Raw genomic sequence first — 15,851 nt, 5'->3', positions numbered from 1 at the left:
CAAAGATTTCTACTGTGACATCTACAATATTAATTATCACAATAAACAGAAATGATATGATCAGTTCTGCCTATAATAAAAATAGCAAGTTTGCAAAAGGGTTTACATTTTCAAATGGTGAAAAGTGAGAGAAGAGAAGTGATATAGGATGTGATGATATGAGGGAGGAGGAGAGAAGACAGAAGTAAAAGATTAGAAGACGGCCAAAGACAGAACAATAGAGATTGGCTATTAGCAGAAGAAAAGAGAGAATCCAGAGAAATATAAGTGAGAGAAAAAATATACATAAAGCCAAAACTTAAATAAAAAATTAATGATAAAAATAAAAGAATACAAAACAAAATTAAAATATACTAATCAAACATCCTAGTTCACAAAAATTAACCCAAGTAAAATAATTGGCTTAAAAAATGCTAGAGATGAGAATAAAAAAATAGGAAACTGTATAACTGTCCATGTACCATTAAGGTCACAAGTAAACTGTGGAAAAGAATTTAAAAATCTTGATGAAAAGTTAAAGAATTCTTTCCACTGGTGTTCAAAATATTCTCAGCTTTTTATCTCAGCAGTTTTAGGTGGGGTCTTCTGGAGTGTGATGCTCCATACTCTGGACTGGATTGAGAGAGGTAATATCATAGGCAGATTTCCTGGAGGCAGGGTATAGGTCTAGGTGGACTCCCGCATCTTTGCTGAATACCAATTTGTCTGGAGATTTTAAACCAGCACACCTCCAGTGTCCAGTGCTTTCTGGTCCATGATGGAGGACTTTACCCTAGGGCTTTCCTGGGTTCCATTCTTGTGGTGGGGGAGCCAATTTTTAGTACCCTATAGTCGCCTGCAGCCCCTACGTTTCCTGGTCTTGGGTTCAGTCTCCAAACAATTTCTCCTTTCCCTGCCCTTCTGAGTGTGTCTCTGGCCAGATGTGACTCTCACAGCCAGTCCTGCAAGCAGTTGGGTTGGAGGGGTAGGAGTAGAACTGGGTGGGTTTCCATGACCAGTATTCCCTTGTGTAAACCTGTCTCCATGTTTGATTTTCTTTGGGTCACTTAAGCACACTCTATATGATGCAGTGTATGTTTGCTGGGCTTGTAGTTTGGGCCAAACTTGGGTTTTCCAGGAATTGGCTTCCTCAGTAACCAGTCCCTGTGCTGTAGCTGCAAAATGGTTCCTTCCTTTACCCTCTGAATACCACCTGGAGAGATGGTGGCTTCTTTCCCCACACTCAGATATCATGTAGCACAAAATATGTGGGTTCCTTTAATTCCCTTTTCCCTCTACTATGCTCATGGAGGGATGTCTCTGGCTGTAGTGTGCAGCCCAGCTGTGCCACTGGGGATTTTTTCCTTATTTTATTATGTCCAACTTCTTGTACCCCAATCTGCTTTGAATGTCCAGTTTCAGCTTCCAGTAAAGTATCCTCCTCCTTTTTATTTGTTCATCAACCTTGTGGAGAAGCTGCCTGTCTGCTTTCCTGGTTTCACCCAATGGAGCAGCCAGGAACATAACCTCTATTCAGCCATCTTGGATCACCCCTCCCATATATTCTTTTAGTAATTTTAAAATTTAGGTTTCAGAATGGCATACTTATTTAGTTAATGTTTTCATTAGCTTACTTTTGAAAATGGAATAATAAACACAGATTCAAAATTAATACAATGACCTTCACACCCTCCCAATTGGCATTTCTGTACATTAGATTGACAAAGCCACTGAAGTAGTTTGGAAGATATACAACCCTCCGCTATTCCTCCACAGGATACAAAGATGACTCATCTGAGTCTGGTGAGTTACTTATTAAATTAAATCAAATCCTATCATGTTTTCAGCATATTATAATGATACATTTCAAGAGATGTAGTACTCAATGTGAAAAGCATCTATAGTCAACTACATGGGCTGCTTTAAATCAAAGTCATCATCATTTATTGCATTTTAAGACATTGTTGTGGTTTCTCACTCCTTACCAAGGGTAGGATCCCAAATTAAGAGATTTTAGCATTATTCCAAAGAGAGATATAGATAGATGCAGAGATAGAGAACTATTTCTGTTATAAACAGGTATATATCTACAACTGTATCTCTCCTTCTAATACACAGAAATCTTACTTCCACACAGAACTTCCTTCTCAAGATTATATTACTGATTTCTATCAATATTGAGAACAGACAGTGGACCCAAGAGACCCATGAGCATCCATAGCTCTGCAGATCTACTTACCTTCAAACATAGGAGGGGTCAGATCTACTGCAGCTTGTCATAGTCACTATCACCTGAAGCATGGGCATTGAGGCCTAGACCCATCATTCAACTGATGCTTCCTCTCTTGGTGCTGTGCCCCTTCATCCCACCACCATATACAGTAGACCAAAGAGTGGTTACTTGGGAAAACATGAGTGGTATCTACTGGCTTGGACAAGGTTCCCAATGTAAGTTTGGGAATATAACAAAATGGTTCAATGTAAGAAATGGGTATGTTTTCATCAACAGGAATGACACCAAAGGCAATGTACCAGGCTGACATCAAGAAGAATAACACTAGGATGTGCCTTCATGTTTGTGTCAGCTTTTTGTTACTATGTCCCAAATACTTGAACAAGAACAACTAAGAGTAGGAAGATTTATTCTGGCTTATGATTTCACAAGTTTCAGTCCATTGCATGTCCACTCCATTCCTTTGGGCTTGAGTGAGACAGAACATCATGGTGAAGGGCATGGTGGAGGAAAGCTGCTCATCTCATGGCAACCAGAAAGGAGAGAGGGGGAGGGGAGAGGAGAGGACAAAGAGGGAGGGGAGGGCTAGGGCATAAGAGATACCCTGAAAGAGCATGCTCAGGTGACCTTCTTCTCCCAACTTGGTCCTACATTGTAAAATTTTCCACTGCCTCATTCCAATAATGCCACCAATTTATTAATCCAATGTTGCTGCATTGCATAATGAGGCTTCAACCCTCTTGTGCAGGGAGAAGTGCTAGAGGCTGATGACAAGCAGGCTGCAGGAAAGCAAGATGAAAGAGTGAGACAGAACATCTGGTGGAGTTGTAGGCCACAGTCCACAGGGACCCTTCTCACTGAGATGGCCTAGGGAGGACAGCAATGAAGAGGACAGAGAAAACCAAGGAAATGAGATCCAAGGTCAGCTGCCACTTCATCAGGAGTAACTTAGTAATGAAACTACAGCTTCATTTACCTACACAAATACCAGAAAATCCTAAACCATGTAATGGCAAAAAGATAAGAGCTACTTATCCATTAGCTGAGTATTTATCAGCCCCATAGGCTGAGCAGGAAAGGCTAGTGAATGCCAGAAGACATCTCTAAATTCTTCTAGTTTAGTCATCCAACAAGAAGAAATGAAGATGGAACTGCAGCAATAAGAAATGACAAAATATCAATGCTGAAGACCTTAAGTGCTTGCTTTTGGTTTATTGACTAGAAAACTAGAATTATATGGCATTGTCTGTTCAGCATAATTTAAAAAATTATTTTGACTTGGGGGGATAGGGAAGAATGAAGAAACTTTGGTTTGTGTAGAGGGGAGTGAGGGGAAGGATGGGGTTGTGGGGATGAGAATGTCTGTAGAATGAGACAGTCATTGTTACCCTATATACATGTATGATTATACTATTGGAATGACTCACCAGGTATAGCCAGAGGAATGAGAAGTTGTGTTCCATTTGTGAAAATATGTCAAAATGCATTTTACTGTAAAATTTAAAAAATATTTTTTATAAAGATGTCTCTTTTTCATAATGAAAAGAAGGTTTTTCTTTTTAAAAAGCCTGTTTTTTGCCTCAATATACACTAATTTTTTAAAAATATTTCAAATCTTGGTCAAGTTGATATTTTTAAGAATTTTATTTTTAGTTTGTAAAGGACCTTATTTTGGTTTGTTTTTTTGCAATACTAGGGATTAAACCCAGGCTTCACACATCTTAGGCAAGTTGCTGTTTTGTTGCAATACAAACTTGAGAACATCCCAAATGTCCTCCTATTAGTGAATGGATAACCAATATGTGGTACAACTCTGTACAACATGGAACAGAGTATTGATTCACAGAATATGGATACATCTCAAAAAATACACTGTCAAAGGAGTCAGACTCAAAAGTTTACACACTGTGATTCCATTTACCTAGTATTATGTAAGAGCTAAAACTATACTGGCAGAGAACACAGCATTGGTCCCCAGTACTGGGGCAGGGGGAATGATTTTATTAAAAAGCAAATTATAACAGTGTTTTGGGGTGTGGAGAATGCATATTATCCTGTTGGCAGTGATGATTACATGAGTCTATATATATTTCAAATCTCATAGCAAACAGGTCAATTATACTGTTCATAAATTTTAAAAAGATTTTTCAAGTGATATAAATAAAAATAGATTCAGTCAAAAATTAAGGATAATTCAATGTTAAGGTGAAAACACTGTGCTAGACTTTTGTCTTCACTTTCCCCAGAATCTAAAGAAACCAAAGCAGTAAGAGTCTTGGTCCCAATCACATTAGGGTTCTGTTAATGATGCTAGACACTGAAAACTTTGATAATGATAAAAACAAAATCCAGTCATATGAGTATAAACATACAGGCAAAGCCTTTATTGGGACAACCACATGGGAAGGGAGACATAGCTTCAACAAGCAAATGTCAGGGGCCAGCGTGCTTGCACATGACTATATTCCCAGCAACTCAGGAAGCTGAGGCAGGAGGTTCACAAATTTGAGTTGAGGCCAGCTTCAGTAACTTAGCAAGACCCTGAGCAACTTGGCAAGATCCTCTCTCAAAACAAAAAATAAAAAGGGCTGGGTAGTGGCTCAGGGGTAAAAGACCACTAGGTCAAATTTCCAGCACCTCCCACCCCAAAAGCGGCAGGCTGGCTTGCTGAAACAGAAGGAGCTAGGTTTCTTGACGTCTTTCAAGAGTGGACTGGAGTCTAGGATGTGAATTGAATTTAGGTGTACTCTAATTTAAACATCTTTAAACGGTGAGATGGATGAACTAAGTGAGAGAACAAGTAGCAAGTTAAGGGCCTGGGAATTTTCCATTTTAGCGTCTCCTCCATTAGCATTTTAAAACACAATATGGTTATGTAGTAACATAGTATAGTTTTAGCTCTCACATAATGCTAGGTAAATGGAATCACAGCGTTATCCTTCTAGTATTGGAAGAGATACGGCAAGGTCACCCTAGCTCTCTGTAAAGCATGTGGCAAGACCATTTGAAAGTGAATAAATGAAGCACATTTGGTATCTGACAAATTGTGGGTTAAGCTGGGACTTTTTAATGGCTATCAAGGCATGTGCAAGGCCCAAGAGTTCATTTACTTTTTGTACCTGTGGTGGTCTCCAACTATCCCACTGGTAAGTTCAACAATAATGAAAGCTGGGTAGTCAATTACCATTCTCTATATCTCTCCATTTTGTAGTACTAAAGTACAAATATTCATGATCTCTGTGACAGATGTGTTACTATATAAACATATTGTGTTTTAAAATGCTAAATAAAACATGTGTGTATTAGTTTTAAAAATTCAGCAATGCGAGAGTAATGTTACAGAGCGGAGAGAGTGAGGAGGCTGCGTCTGGCTCCCGCTCTCACAGCCATTGCAGTACATTGAGCTCCATAGAGACAGCGCCGGGGCAAGTGAGAGCCGGACGGGCACTGGGCGACTCTGTGCCTCGCTGAGGAAAAATAACTAAACATGGGCAAAGGAGATCCTAAGAAGCCGAGAGGCAAAATGTCATCATATGCATTCTTTGTGCAAACTTGCCGGGAGGAGCACAAGAAGAAGCACCCAGATGCTTCAGTCAACTTCTCAGAGTTTTCTAAGAAGTGCTCAGAGAGGTGGAAGACCATGTCTGCTAAAGAGAAAGGAAAATTTGAAGACATGGCAAAGGCGGACAAGGCCCGTTATGAAAGAGAAATGAAAACCTATATCCCTCCTAAAGGGGAAACAAAAAAGAAGTTCAAGGATCCCAATGCACCCAAGAGGCCTCCGTCGGCCTTCTTCTTGTTCTGTTCTGAGTATCGCCCCAAAATCAAGGGAGAACATCCTGGCCTATCCATTGGTGATGTTGCAAAGAAACTGGGAGAGATGTGGAATAACACTGCTGCAGATGATAAGCAGCCTTATGAAAAGAAAGCTGCCAAGCTGAAGGAAAAATACGAAAAGGATATTGCTGCCTACCGAGCTAAAGGAAAACCTGATGCAGCAAAAAAGGGAGTTGTCAAGGCTGAAAAAAGCAAGAAAAAGAAGGAAGAGGAGGAAGATGAGGAAGATGAAGAGGATGAGGAGGAAGAGGAAGATGAAGAAGATGAAGATGAAGAAGAAGATGATGATGATGAATAAGTTGGTTCTAGCGCAGTTTTTTTTTTCTTGTCTATAAAGCATTTAACCCCCCTGTACACAACTCACTCCTTTTAAAGAAAAAAATTGAAATGTAAGGCTGTGTAAGATTTGTTTTTAAACTGTACAGTGTCTTTTTTTGTATAGTTAACACACTACCGAATGTGTCTTTAGATAGCCCTGTCCTGGTGGTATTTTCAATAGCCACTAACCTTGCCTGGTACAGTATGGGGGTTGTAAATTGGCATGGAAATTTAAAGCAGGTTCTTGTTGGTGCACAGCACAAATTAGTTATATATGGGGACGGTAGTTTTTCATCTTCAGTTGTCTCTGATGCAGCTTATACGAAATAATTGTTGTTCTGTTAACTGAATACCACTCTGTAATTGCAAAAAAAAAAGTTGCAGCTGTTTTGTTGACATTCTGAATGCTTCTAAGTAAATACAATTTTTTTTATTAAAAAAAAAAGAAAAAAAAAAAAAAATTCAGCAATGCAGTCTTAGTTTGTTTTCTGTTTCTATAACAGAATACCTGAGACTGAGTAATTTATAAAAAAAAAGCAGGTTTATTTAGCTCCCAGTTCTGCAAGCTAGAAAGTCCAAGCATGGCACTGGCAACTATCTGCTCAGATCTGGTGAAGGTTTCATACTGCTTCAACTCTTGGCAGAGAGACTGCAAATTAAATTTATCCATATGACCAACAAAGGTCACAACCTCTGCAGAAACTTGTTGATGGATTTAAAAAGACACCAACTTTTGATTACAATGTTCCTCAAAAAATTTTGGTTTAAAAAAACAAAAAGAAGCTTTCAACCATTAGGGATCTCCAACCATTCACATTACCTTCTTCTGACATTCAACCATTAATATCATCATGACTGGATGGTCCATGATCAACCAAAGTAGATGATCTTTCCAGTTTCAAGTTAAAAGTAATTCATTAGTTCGGAGAGTTCCAAGATGGTAGAATACAGAAGGTTACTTTTCAGGATGCTATGTAATATAAAACCAAGAAAGCAAATGGGCAGCTTCTCAGCAAGTTGGATGACTAAAAAAAGGGGTGGGGTTATTAGAATTTAATTCTGAATATTCAAAGCAGATCAGGAATGGAGGAGGTCGGATATAATGAGGAAGAAATCCCTAGGTCCACTGCTGCTTCCCTGGCCAGAGCACCAGAAGAATGGTCACTGGGTGAGCAAAGTAGAGAGACAAGGGAATCAAAGGAATCCACATTTTTAGGAGTTTGGGGGCATGTCTGGGTATGGTGAGTTTAGAGATCAAAGACACTGATCAACTAAACTGAAAAGTGTGCAGCACAATATCCTTGTGTGGGAAAGAAGCCATCATCTCTATATGTTGTGTGCAGAGGATAGAGGAAGGAACAATTTTGCAGCCACAGCACAGGGGCAGAAGGTGGGGGAGCTAATTCTTGGCAAACTTCAGTTTAGCCCAAAATACAGGCCTAGAAAACTCACACTGCATGACATAGAGTATGCTTAAGTGACCTGGAGAAAATTAAATGTGAAAAGAAGTTTACACAGGGAACTACTGGTCATGGAAACCAATCCATCTCTACCCCTTCCCCTTCAATATGACTGCTTGCAGGACCAGCTGGGAGAGGTGCACCTTGCCAGGAACTCAAATGGGAGAAGTGGGAGAGATTGTATTGGGAGACCAAACCTGAGACCAGGATATGAGGGGAGTGCAGGAGACATCCTTTGACTAAGAACTGGCTCCTCAACCACATGAGTGGAACCCAGGGGAGATCCCTGGGATGCAGTGTTTCAGTGTGAACCAGCAATTTCTGGGCTCTGAAGGTGTGCTGATTTAAAGTCTCCAGACCAACTGGCATTCAGCAAAGAGCCTGGAGCCTACCTAAACCTAAACCCCACCTCCAGGATTCTGCCTACAGGATTATGTATCTCATCCCAGCAGCCTTACCCAACATTGCTGGGAAAGAAAACTGAAAATCTTTTGAATTTCAATGGACACAATTTTTAAACATTTTATTAAATTTTTTCTTATTTCTTTTCTTTGTATAAAATAAGGAGATAAGACCAGGCACTCACATCACATGAGAGGGCCCAAAAAGAGATCCTTGAGATGCAGTCTCCTTTTGGGGATGGACAGGTGCCACACCCCACTTCTACATGCCCTCCACTCAGGACCAACCCTCCCACCCTGGTTACTTTCACCATCTTGAGGGCAGAGACACCAGCTAACAACAGAAGAACCTATTGGATGAGAAGAGAAGCAGGAAAGATACTGATCTCCAACCAAAACAATCCTTGTTTCTTCCTTTGAGAATTTTTTTTCTTCTCCCTCTCTATTCACCCGCCCTCACATCCCCAACATATGTGAAACCAAGTACTTTGCATGAATTAGAATACTCAGGACTGGGATGACTGAATAGTATATCACAGTTGTGTTTTATATTCATTTTTTTCTTTTTCTTTTTTTCTCCAGTTTTTACTATTTCAACATTTTAAAAATTTTCTTAATATATATGTATGTTTGTTTTATGTACTCTTCTCTCTTCCCACCTACTTGTCTACCTAAAATTACTTCTTCTCTATTTTCCTGCTACTATCCTTCTTCTTTAGATTCCTCTTTCACACTTCCTAAGATATAATAACTCTATATTCTCACCTTCTACCTCCTCAGCCTATCTTCCCTCACCTCACCCCCAGTTCTTTGTCCACCATCAGAAACTGAAAACCCTTTTACAAACCTGCTGATTATATTGTAGATCATAATTGAATTCACCATTTCTGTACAGTGTGATAATTTCTCAATAATAACATTGACTATTAATGGCCTAAACTCATCAATCAAAAGACATAGACTGGCAGATTGGATTAAAAAACAAGACCCAACAATATGGTGTCTCTAAGACACTCACTTTATAGGCAAAGACATCCACAGACTGAAGGTAAAAGTGTGGGCAAAAAACATGTGACTCACATGGATCAGTTTCTATCCTCATATCAAATAAAGTGTACTTCAAAGCCAAAGTTAATTATAATGGAGAAAGAAGCCCATCTTTGATTTTTAGCAACGTTTAGCTATTCTATTTCTTTTCTATTTCATATATTTCTGCTCCTACTCTTATCTTTTCCTTCCCACTACCTAACTGAAAACAATTTGATTGTTAATTTAGTTTCTTTCTGATACAAATATTTTAAGTTATAAATGTTTATCTGAGTACTATTTCAATTCAGGTATTATTATATTTTAAGGTGTTATTATCACTTAATTCAAACCACTTTTTACTTACTTTTCTTGTGTTCTCTTCTTTCACCTGTGAGATGTCTATAAGTGTGCCATTTAATTTTGAAGTAGTTGGGATGTGGGGGTGGGGTTCTACATATCTTGTGGTAATTGATTTCTAAAGTAATAAATCATGGAGAAAACATAGTCTGCATGATTTGAAATGAAAAAAATAATGGAAATATTTTTTATATTGATTGTATTGGATACACATGTGTTGAAACATGTCAAAACTGATCAAACTGCATACTTCAAATACATGCATTTTATTGTATTTCAATTTTATCTCAATAAATCTATGTAAAAAACAATACATTAGTGACAATTAATACTAAATACTATTTCTAGAAACATAACAATGGTAAGATGTTCTGTGTGCTTTGTAGTTATTTCTACAACATCTGTGTATTACAAAACATATTTATCACTAAATGGATGGTTAAGCAAATAATGTGAAAAGCTGCACTTGTGTTTCAGGTGGATCAAGTTACTCATTTAAACACACAGGAGTGCACATTCACATACACACACACACACACACACACACACAATCTCCCAAACTGTATTCCTTTGGACTAGGTAGATATGTATAGAGATATGCACTTGGAATGTAGGTTTCCAAAGACACAGGTTTAGTTGAAGAAGTAAATCTAATGAAGACAGTTTACATTTAAGATACAATAGCAGAAATTACCCTGTAACTAGAAATGGAACAAATGTCACAGAAATAAATTCATTAATGATAATGTGCATTCATAACTTTATTATAGATAATTGTGACTAATGAAGAGACAAACAGAAAGAAAGTGGTCACCATAATGTCTCTGCCCCAAGTAAAGTTGTCTAGATCTTCTCTATTCTCCTTCCCACTCTTGTTTGGATGCATATATATTCAAAATATTATCTCTATTTGCAGCTCTCCCGCGTTATTTTGCAGGAGCAGTTGACCATTCCCAGTCTTATATAAAGGGCTATAAAATATTATAGATTCATGTTCCATTCTCCAAGTAACTTATCACCTCTTAGCCCATTATGTAAAAATTCTGGGGGTGTCATTGAAAAGGTACAATTTTGTATTTTACTTTTTGTTACTTACCATTTATACTGAATAGTGCTTTAATTTTCACACCTGTTATTCCATTATTTGTAACCATGTTTACCAGATCACTCCTCTATGACCACATAAATGTTGCAATTATTTCTTCTTTTCCTTCTAGTAATTCTCCAATGAGTTGGTTATTTCTGGAGCTGGGGTTGCGGGAGGGAGTTTAGAGAAAAGCATACTAAGACTCTTTAGTCATAGCAAGAAATAGTACTCTGTCTGATTTACCAAGCATCATTGTCTCCCCCAGATGGTACTTCTGCTAACTTTAGAAAGGATATTAAATGTGAAAACATGAATTAACATGTGTTGGGAGTATATAAAATATGTTCATGTATTCTTCTTCCCTATGAGCACACTTATGTTCTCTACTTTCATGAATATAAATAATTCCTCACAGCTAAATAAATGTAAAGTAAGCACTAATTTCTTTCTTTTTGATTTTGGGTGAACACAATACATTTATTTAATTACACAATTAATTAATTAATTAATTTTTATGTGGTCCTGAGGATCCAACCCAGTGCCTCACACATGCTAGGCAAGTGCTCTAGCACTGAATTACTACCTTAAGCTCAAGCACTGATTTCAATAGATAAAAATTTAAAACTCTATTATTTATTATCAGACTATTTTTCCAGGCAGCCAACAAATTTAGATTTAAAAATTTGTATTTTCACTCTTTTTGTCAAAAGCCTCCATATGTTGTCTCACACTTTTGGGATGATGCTAAGATAATTGTCTCATTATTCTTACAATCATTTATGGTTCTCTCTAAATCCAAGTTCTATAATTTCCTGACCCCAAGTCCCAGGCAAAATTTCCCATTCCAGGCTTATTTCGTTTTCTTACTCAATCACTAGATTTTCTTTTCTAATCCTTTTGGCTCAATGCCCCCTGTGGTTACACTGTGTAAGTACCAAAATACACAGGCAAGCATGATTGTGCATTATCTGTTATCATAACCAACAAAGAAGTGTCTGCAAATAGTAAAGTGGGACATACCCAGATGCTGTGGTGTAAGTATGTTCAGTGTGTCTTCCAAGGTTTCTTGAGTTAATTTAATCCACAATGGGAAGTGTCAAATGGGTGGAAGCTTCACTTAACTCAAAAAGTCGTGAGTTGAATGTTTTCTCTTATATGTAGAAACTGGGAAGGACAAGAAAAAAGAAAAAAAAAAGACTGGGAAAAAGAAAAAAGGGGATCTCATGAAAAATAGGAGACCAAATGGAGTAGAAGAAGCAGATTAAGAGGAAAGAAAGGAAAAGATGCCATAGTTTTGGGGGGATGAAATCTACTGAATTATGCTATTTTATGTCCATGTATGAGTAGACCACCGTGAATCCTGCTTTTATATATAATTATAATGCACTAATTAAAAATGATACTATAAGTTGTGTTCCTGGCTGCTCCATGGCATGATAAAAAGCAGACAGGCAGCTTCTCTTTAAGGTGATTGGGCAAAAAACAAAAGGCAGTGGGACTTTACTCGAATTTAAAGTGGTCATTCAAAGTAGACCAGGGGCTGAAGAGATTGGATATAATAAAATAAGGAAAAAATCCCCATTGGCACAGTGCAGCCAGAGAATTCCCTCATGAGCATAGTAGAGCCATGAGGGAATTAAAGGAATCTGAGTAGAGACCTGTGGGTACAGAGCATTTAGAGATCAAGGACTTTATTGCCCAACAAACCTGAAAGATGTGCTGCACGATGTCTGTGTGCAGGGAAAGAAGCCACCTTCTCCCCAGGTTTGTGAAGAGGACAAAGGGAGGAACTATTTTGCAGCTGAGGAAGCTGATTCCTGGCAAACCTGAGTTTGGTCTGAAATACAGGCTCAGGAAACACACACTGCACAGCATAGAGTGTGCTTAAGTGACCAGGAGAAAATCAAACATGGAGAGAGGTTTACACAGGGGACAACTGATCTCAGAATCCCACCTGGTTCTTTCCCTCCTCCATTCTGACTGCTTGCAGGACTGCCTGAGAGAGACACATCTGGCCAGGAACTCAGAAGGGCGAGGGCTGAGAAACTGATTGAAGAGTGAACCCCAGACAAGGAAACATGGGATCCACAGGTGACACAGATGACTAAGAATGGGCTCCTCCACCACATGAGTGGAACCTGGGAAACTCCCTGGGGTAAAGTTCTCAAGTGTGGATAGCAAGCACTGGGCACTGGAGGTGTCCTGATTTAACATCTTCAGAACAATTGGTATTCAGCAAAGAGCCTGGAGCTCATCTAAGCCTAAACCCTGCCTCCAGGACTCTGGCCTAGGGGATTACCTCTGTCACTCCAGCAATCCAGAGGGTGGAGCATCACACCCCAGATGACCCCATGGAAAACTGCTGAGAAGAGAAGCTGAGAATATTCTAAGCTCCAATGGAAAGGTTTCTTTAACTTTTCATCAATATTGCTTTCTTTTCTTTTCTTCTTTTTCTGTTTGATGTGACCTTGATGGTACATGTACATTTATACATCATCATATTTGTTTTTTTCTCATTTCTAGCATTTCTGAAGCCAGTTATTATTAATGAATTTGTTTTCCATGAACTAGGATGTTTGATTAATGTATTTTAGTTTTGTAATGTATTCTTTTTAATTTTTAAAAAATTTCACTTATGTATATATATATATTTTCTACAATCTGTTTCTCTTGATTCTCTATTTTCTTCCACTAACAGACAATTTCTATTGTTCTTTCACTCTTCCTTTAATCTTTTACTTCTCTTTTCTCTCCTCCTTCCTCATAGTCATCACATCTTATATCACATCTCTTATCTCCCTGTTCACCATTTGAAACTGTAAACACTTTTGCAAACTTGCTGTTGTATTGTAGGAAATAACTAATCATATCATTTCTGTTTATTGTGATAATTAACAGTGTAGACATCACAGTAGTAACTGTTTGTCTTTATGTTGTTTGTCTCCCTCTAAACAGTGATGTAATGGAAACCTTCAGGGATATCATATAAGTCCACAGGGTAGAAACTCTCCTTTCTCAGATCCATACTATGGGATGAGTAGAAACACAAACATCACAACAAAGCAAGGGGAAAAGTGTCCCAAACAACCCAAGATACTCCAATAACAGAATCCATCAACACTACATTGGAAGAAATGTCAGAGAAGAACTTTAGAATGTACATAGTTAAACTGATCTGTGAAGTGAAGCATGGTATAAGGAATGAAATCAGGGAGACAAAAAAGAAAGTGAAAGATCAATTCAATAAAGAGGCAGAGATTTTGGGGCAAAAAAAATCAGAAATAATTGAAATGAAGGAAACAATAAACCAAATTAAAAAATGCAATAGAAAGCATCATTAACCTGGAGGTTCAGGAGAGATCATCAGGACACAGCCTGGGATGCAAGTGTCCCCAGACTCTCCCCTTGAGTATCCTGCCCAAATGATATCACTGGATTCTCTTCCCTAGACTGAGGTTGAGGAGTCTTTGTGAAAGAGGAGGAGGCCGTTAGGAAGGTAACCTAGGGATCAAGTTCAACAATGCAGCAATACCAAGAGAGAACCAGACACCATAGAAAGCATTTTCTTGAGTTTACTGAGTGAGACTTCCAAAAAGGATGCATTTCATAGAGGAACCAAGTATACATGCACACAAATGGGTAACATTTGTCACAAAACAATTTGCCTTATATCCACCCCATATTCTCATCTCTTCTACTCCATTCTTTTGCATTTCATGAATGTTCTGTCATGTGTTTATTTGTTTTTTGTTTTTTAATGTTGGACAGAAGCCACTAACCTGATTTCATGAGCCAAGGCATGCAGAATGAAGAACACAGATTAGTGGATTCTACATGCAAGTTTACTTATTCTTCATTCCTTGGCCCCCAAAGAGTACTTAAAGTAGGACCTGGGATTAGCACAGTTGTGGAATCTGGGCATCAGACGACTTCATAAATGCAGAACCCATTGTAAACCAAGTCCCAGGGTTTTTGCCATGTTCAATCACTATTATAAAAGGCTGAGGGAAAAATCAGTATAATAATTTATTCAGAAACAGCATAACAAATTTCCATAGGATCAGTGGGGTATGTGCTGGGCAGGACATTTTCTGAACATGATAAAAACTGCCAGGCCCCTTCTGTCAACACACACACACACACACACACACACATCCCAAAATGATCTACAAAGGAAAGATTAAATGTTCTGTGGTAAGGGCAGGACTCTCCATTGCTAATCTGACACCTAATCGCTGAAAGCCTGCCTCCCAGGTGTTACACATTGGTGGTCCAGCCTGGCAAACTAATTGATGCACTATTCTAGGCTACATTGCCTGGTGCTGATCCTCATCTCCAGATGACATCTGTGGGAAGGGTATCAAATGAGGACAGTTTCTGATTTCTATTCTGGAATCAGCTTTGTCTCTGAAAAAGCAGGATTGCACAGGGTTTCACTTTCTCATGGTAGAAACAACAGGAGGCAAATAAATGGTGCAGAAGATGAAGTACCACTGGCCTTTGTCCAGATGCTCAGAGGAGGCATTTTTGAGATTCCTGCTGCCTGAGCCAACTTGCTGCAGCCTCTTTTCCCCCTAACTGTGTCCTTATGTGTTAGTTCTCAGTCCAGAGTGACTGTCAACGTCCAATACCTAAATGAGCTCTGGGGCCACAGATAAGTTCAGACACATAGAGAAGTTTTCTCCCTGGGTCCCTAGTGCCCAATGGTAGCTCTCCCTCAGTCAATAGGAGTGTGGGTGGAACAGAGATCCTGCCTCAACAGCACTCCTGGAGGGAAAAGACTCCAGAGCTGAGCAGCCAGGGGAAGGGGAGCCGCTCACTGTCATTTGCACTGACAGCAGAACCTGTTCCAAACAAGCAGATAACAACCACACTTACTGAAAACAATCCTCTTATTAGGGCTCTGCCAGGTGATCTCATGGTCATTGAAAGCCCTGGATCTGACCCAGTTGCTTTTAATTCCATATTGGAGCAAAATTTATAAGGAACACATAGTAAATCAGCTCTCTATATTAGGAGCAGTAGCTGAACAGGAAAGTGTTGACTGAGTTCCAGCCAGAAGGATCCCATGGAGACTGTCTGAAAGATTTCTGTGATAAAAGATCCAACCAGGGACTCGGGGTAACAGGCTATTTCAGAGCTGGTGGGGG

The 15,851-nt window shown here is 38.9% G+C and overlaps 1 protein-coding gene across 1 annotated transcript; it reads left to right on the top strand.

Annotated features, from left to right (window-relative positions):
• Positions 1-5,544: 5,544 nt before the first annotated feature.
• On the top strand, positions 5,545-6,471 carry LOC124103540 (high mobility group protein B1). The gene has a single exon (XM_046460211.2). It carries the CDS (start codon positions 5,700-5,702, stop codon positions 6,345-6,347), a length of 648 nt encoding a protein of 215 aa, XP_046316167.1. The 5' UTR covers positions 5,545-5,699; the 3' UTR covers positions 6,348-6,471.
• The last annotated feature ends 9,380 nt before the right edge of the window (positions 6,472-15,851 follow it).

The sequence above is a fragment of the Marmota monax genome, unplaced genomic scaffold (assembly GCF_021218885.2).
Source record: "Marmota monax isolate L192 unplaced genomic scaffold, Marmota_monax_Labrador192_F-V1.1 WCK01_AAM20220418_F8-fsc00006, whole genome shotgun sequence".
Lineage (NCBI taxonomy): Eukaryota > Metazoa > Chordata > Mammalia > Rodentia > Sciuridae > Marmota > Marmota monax.
This window is presented reverse-complemented; position numbering and strand designations above follow the sequence as displayed.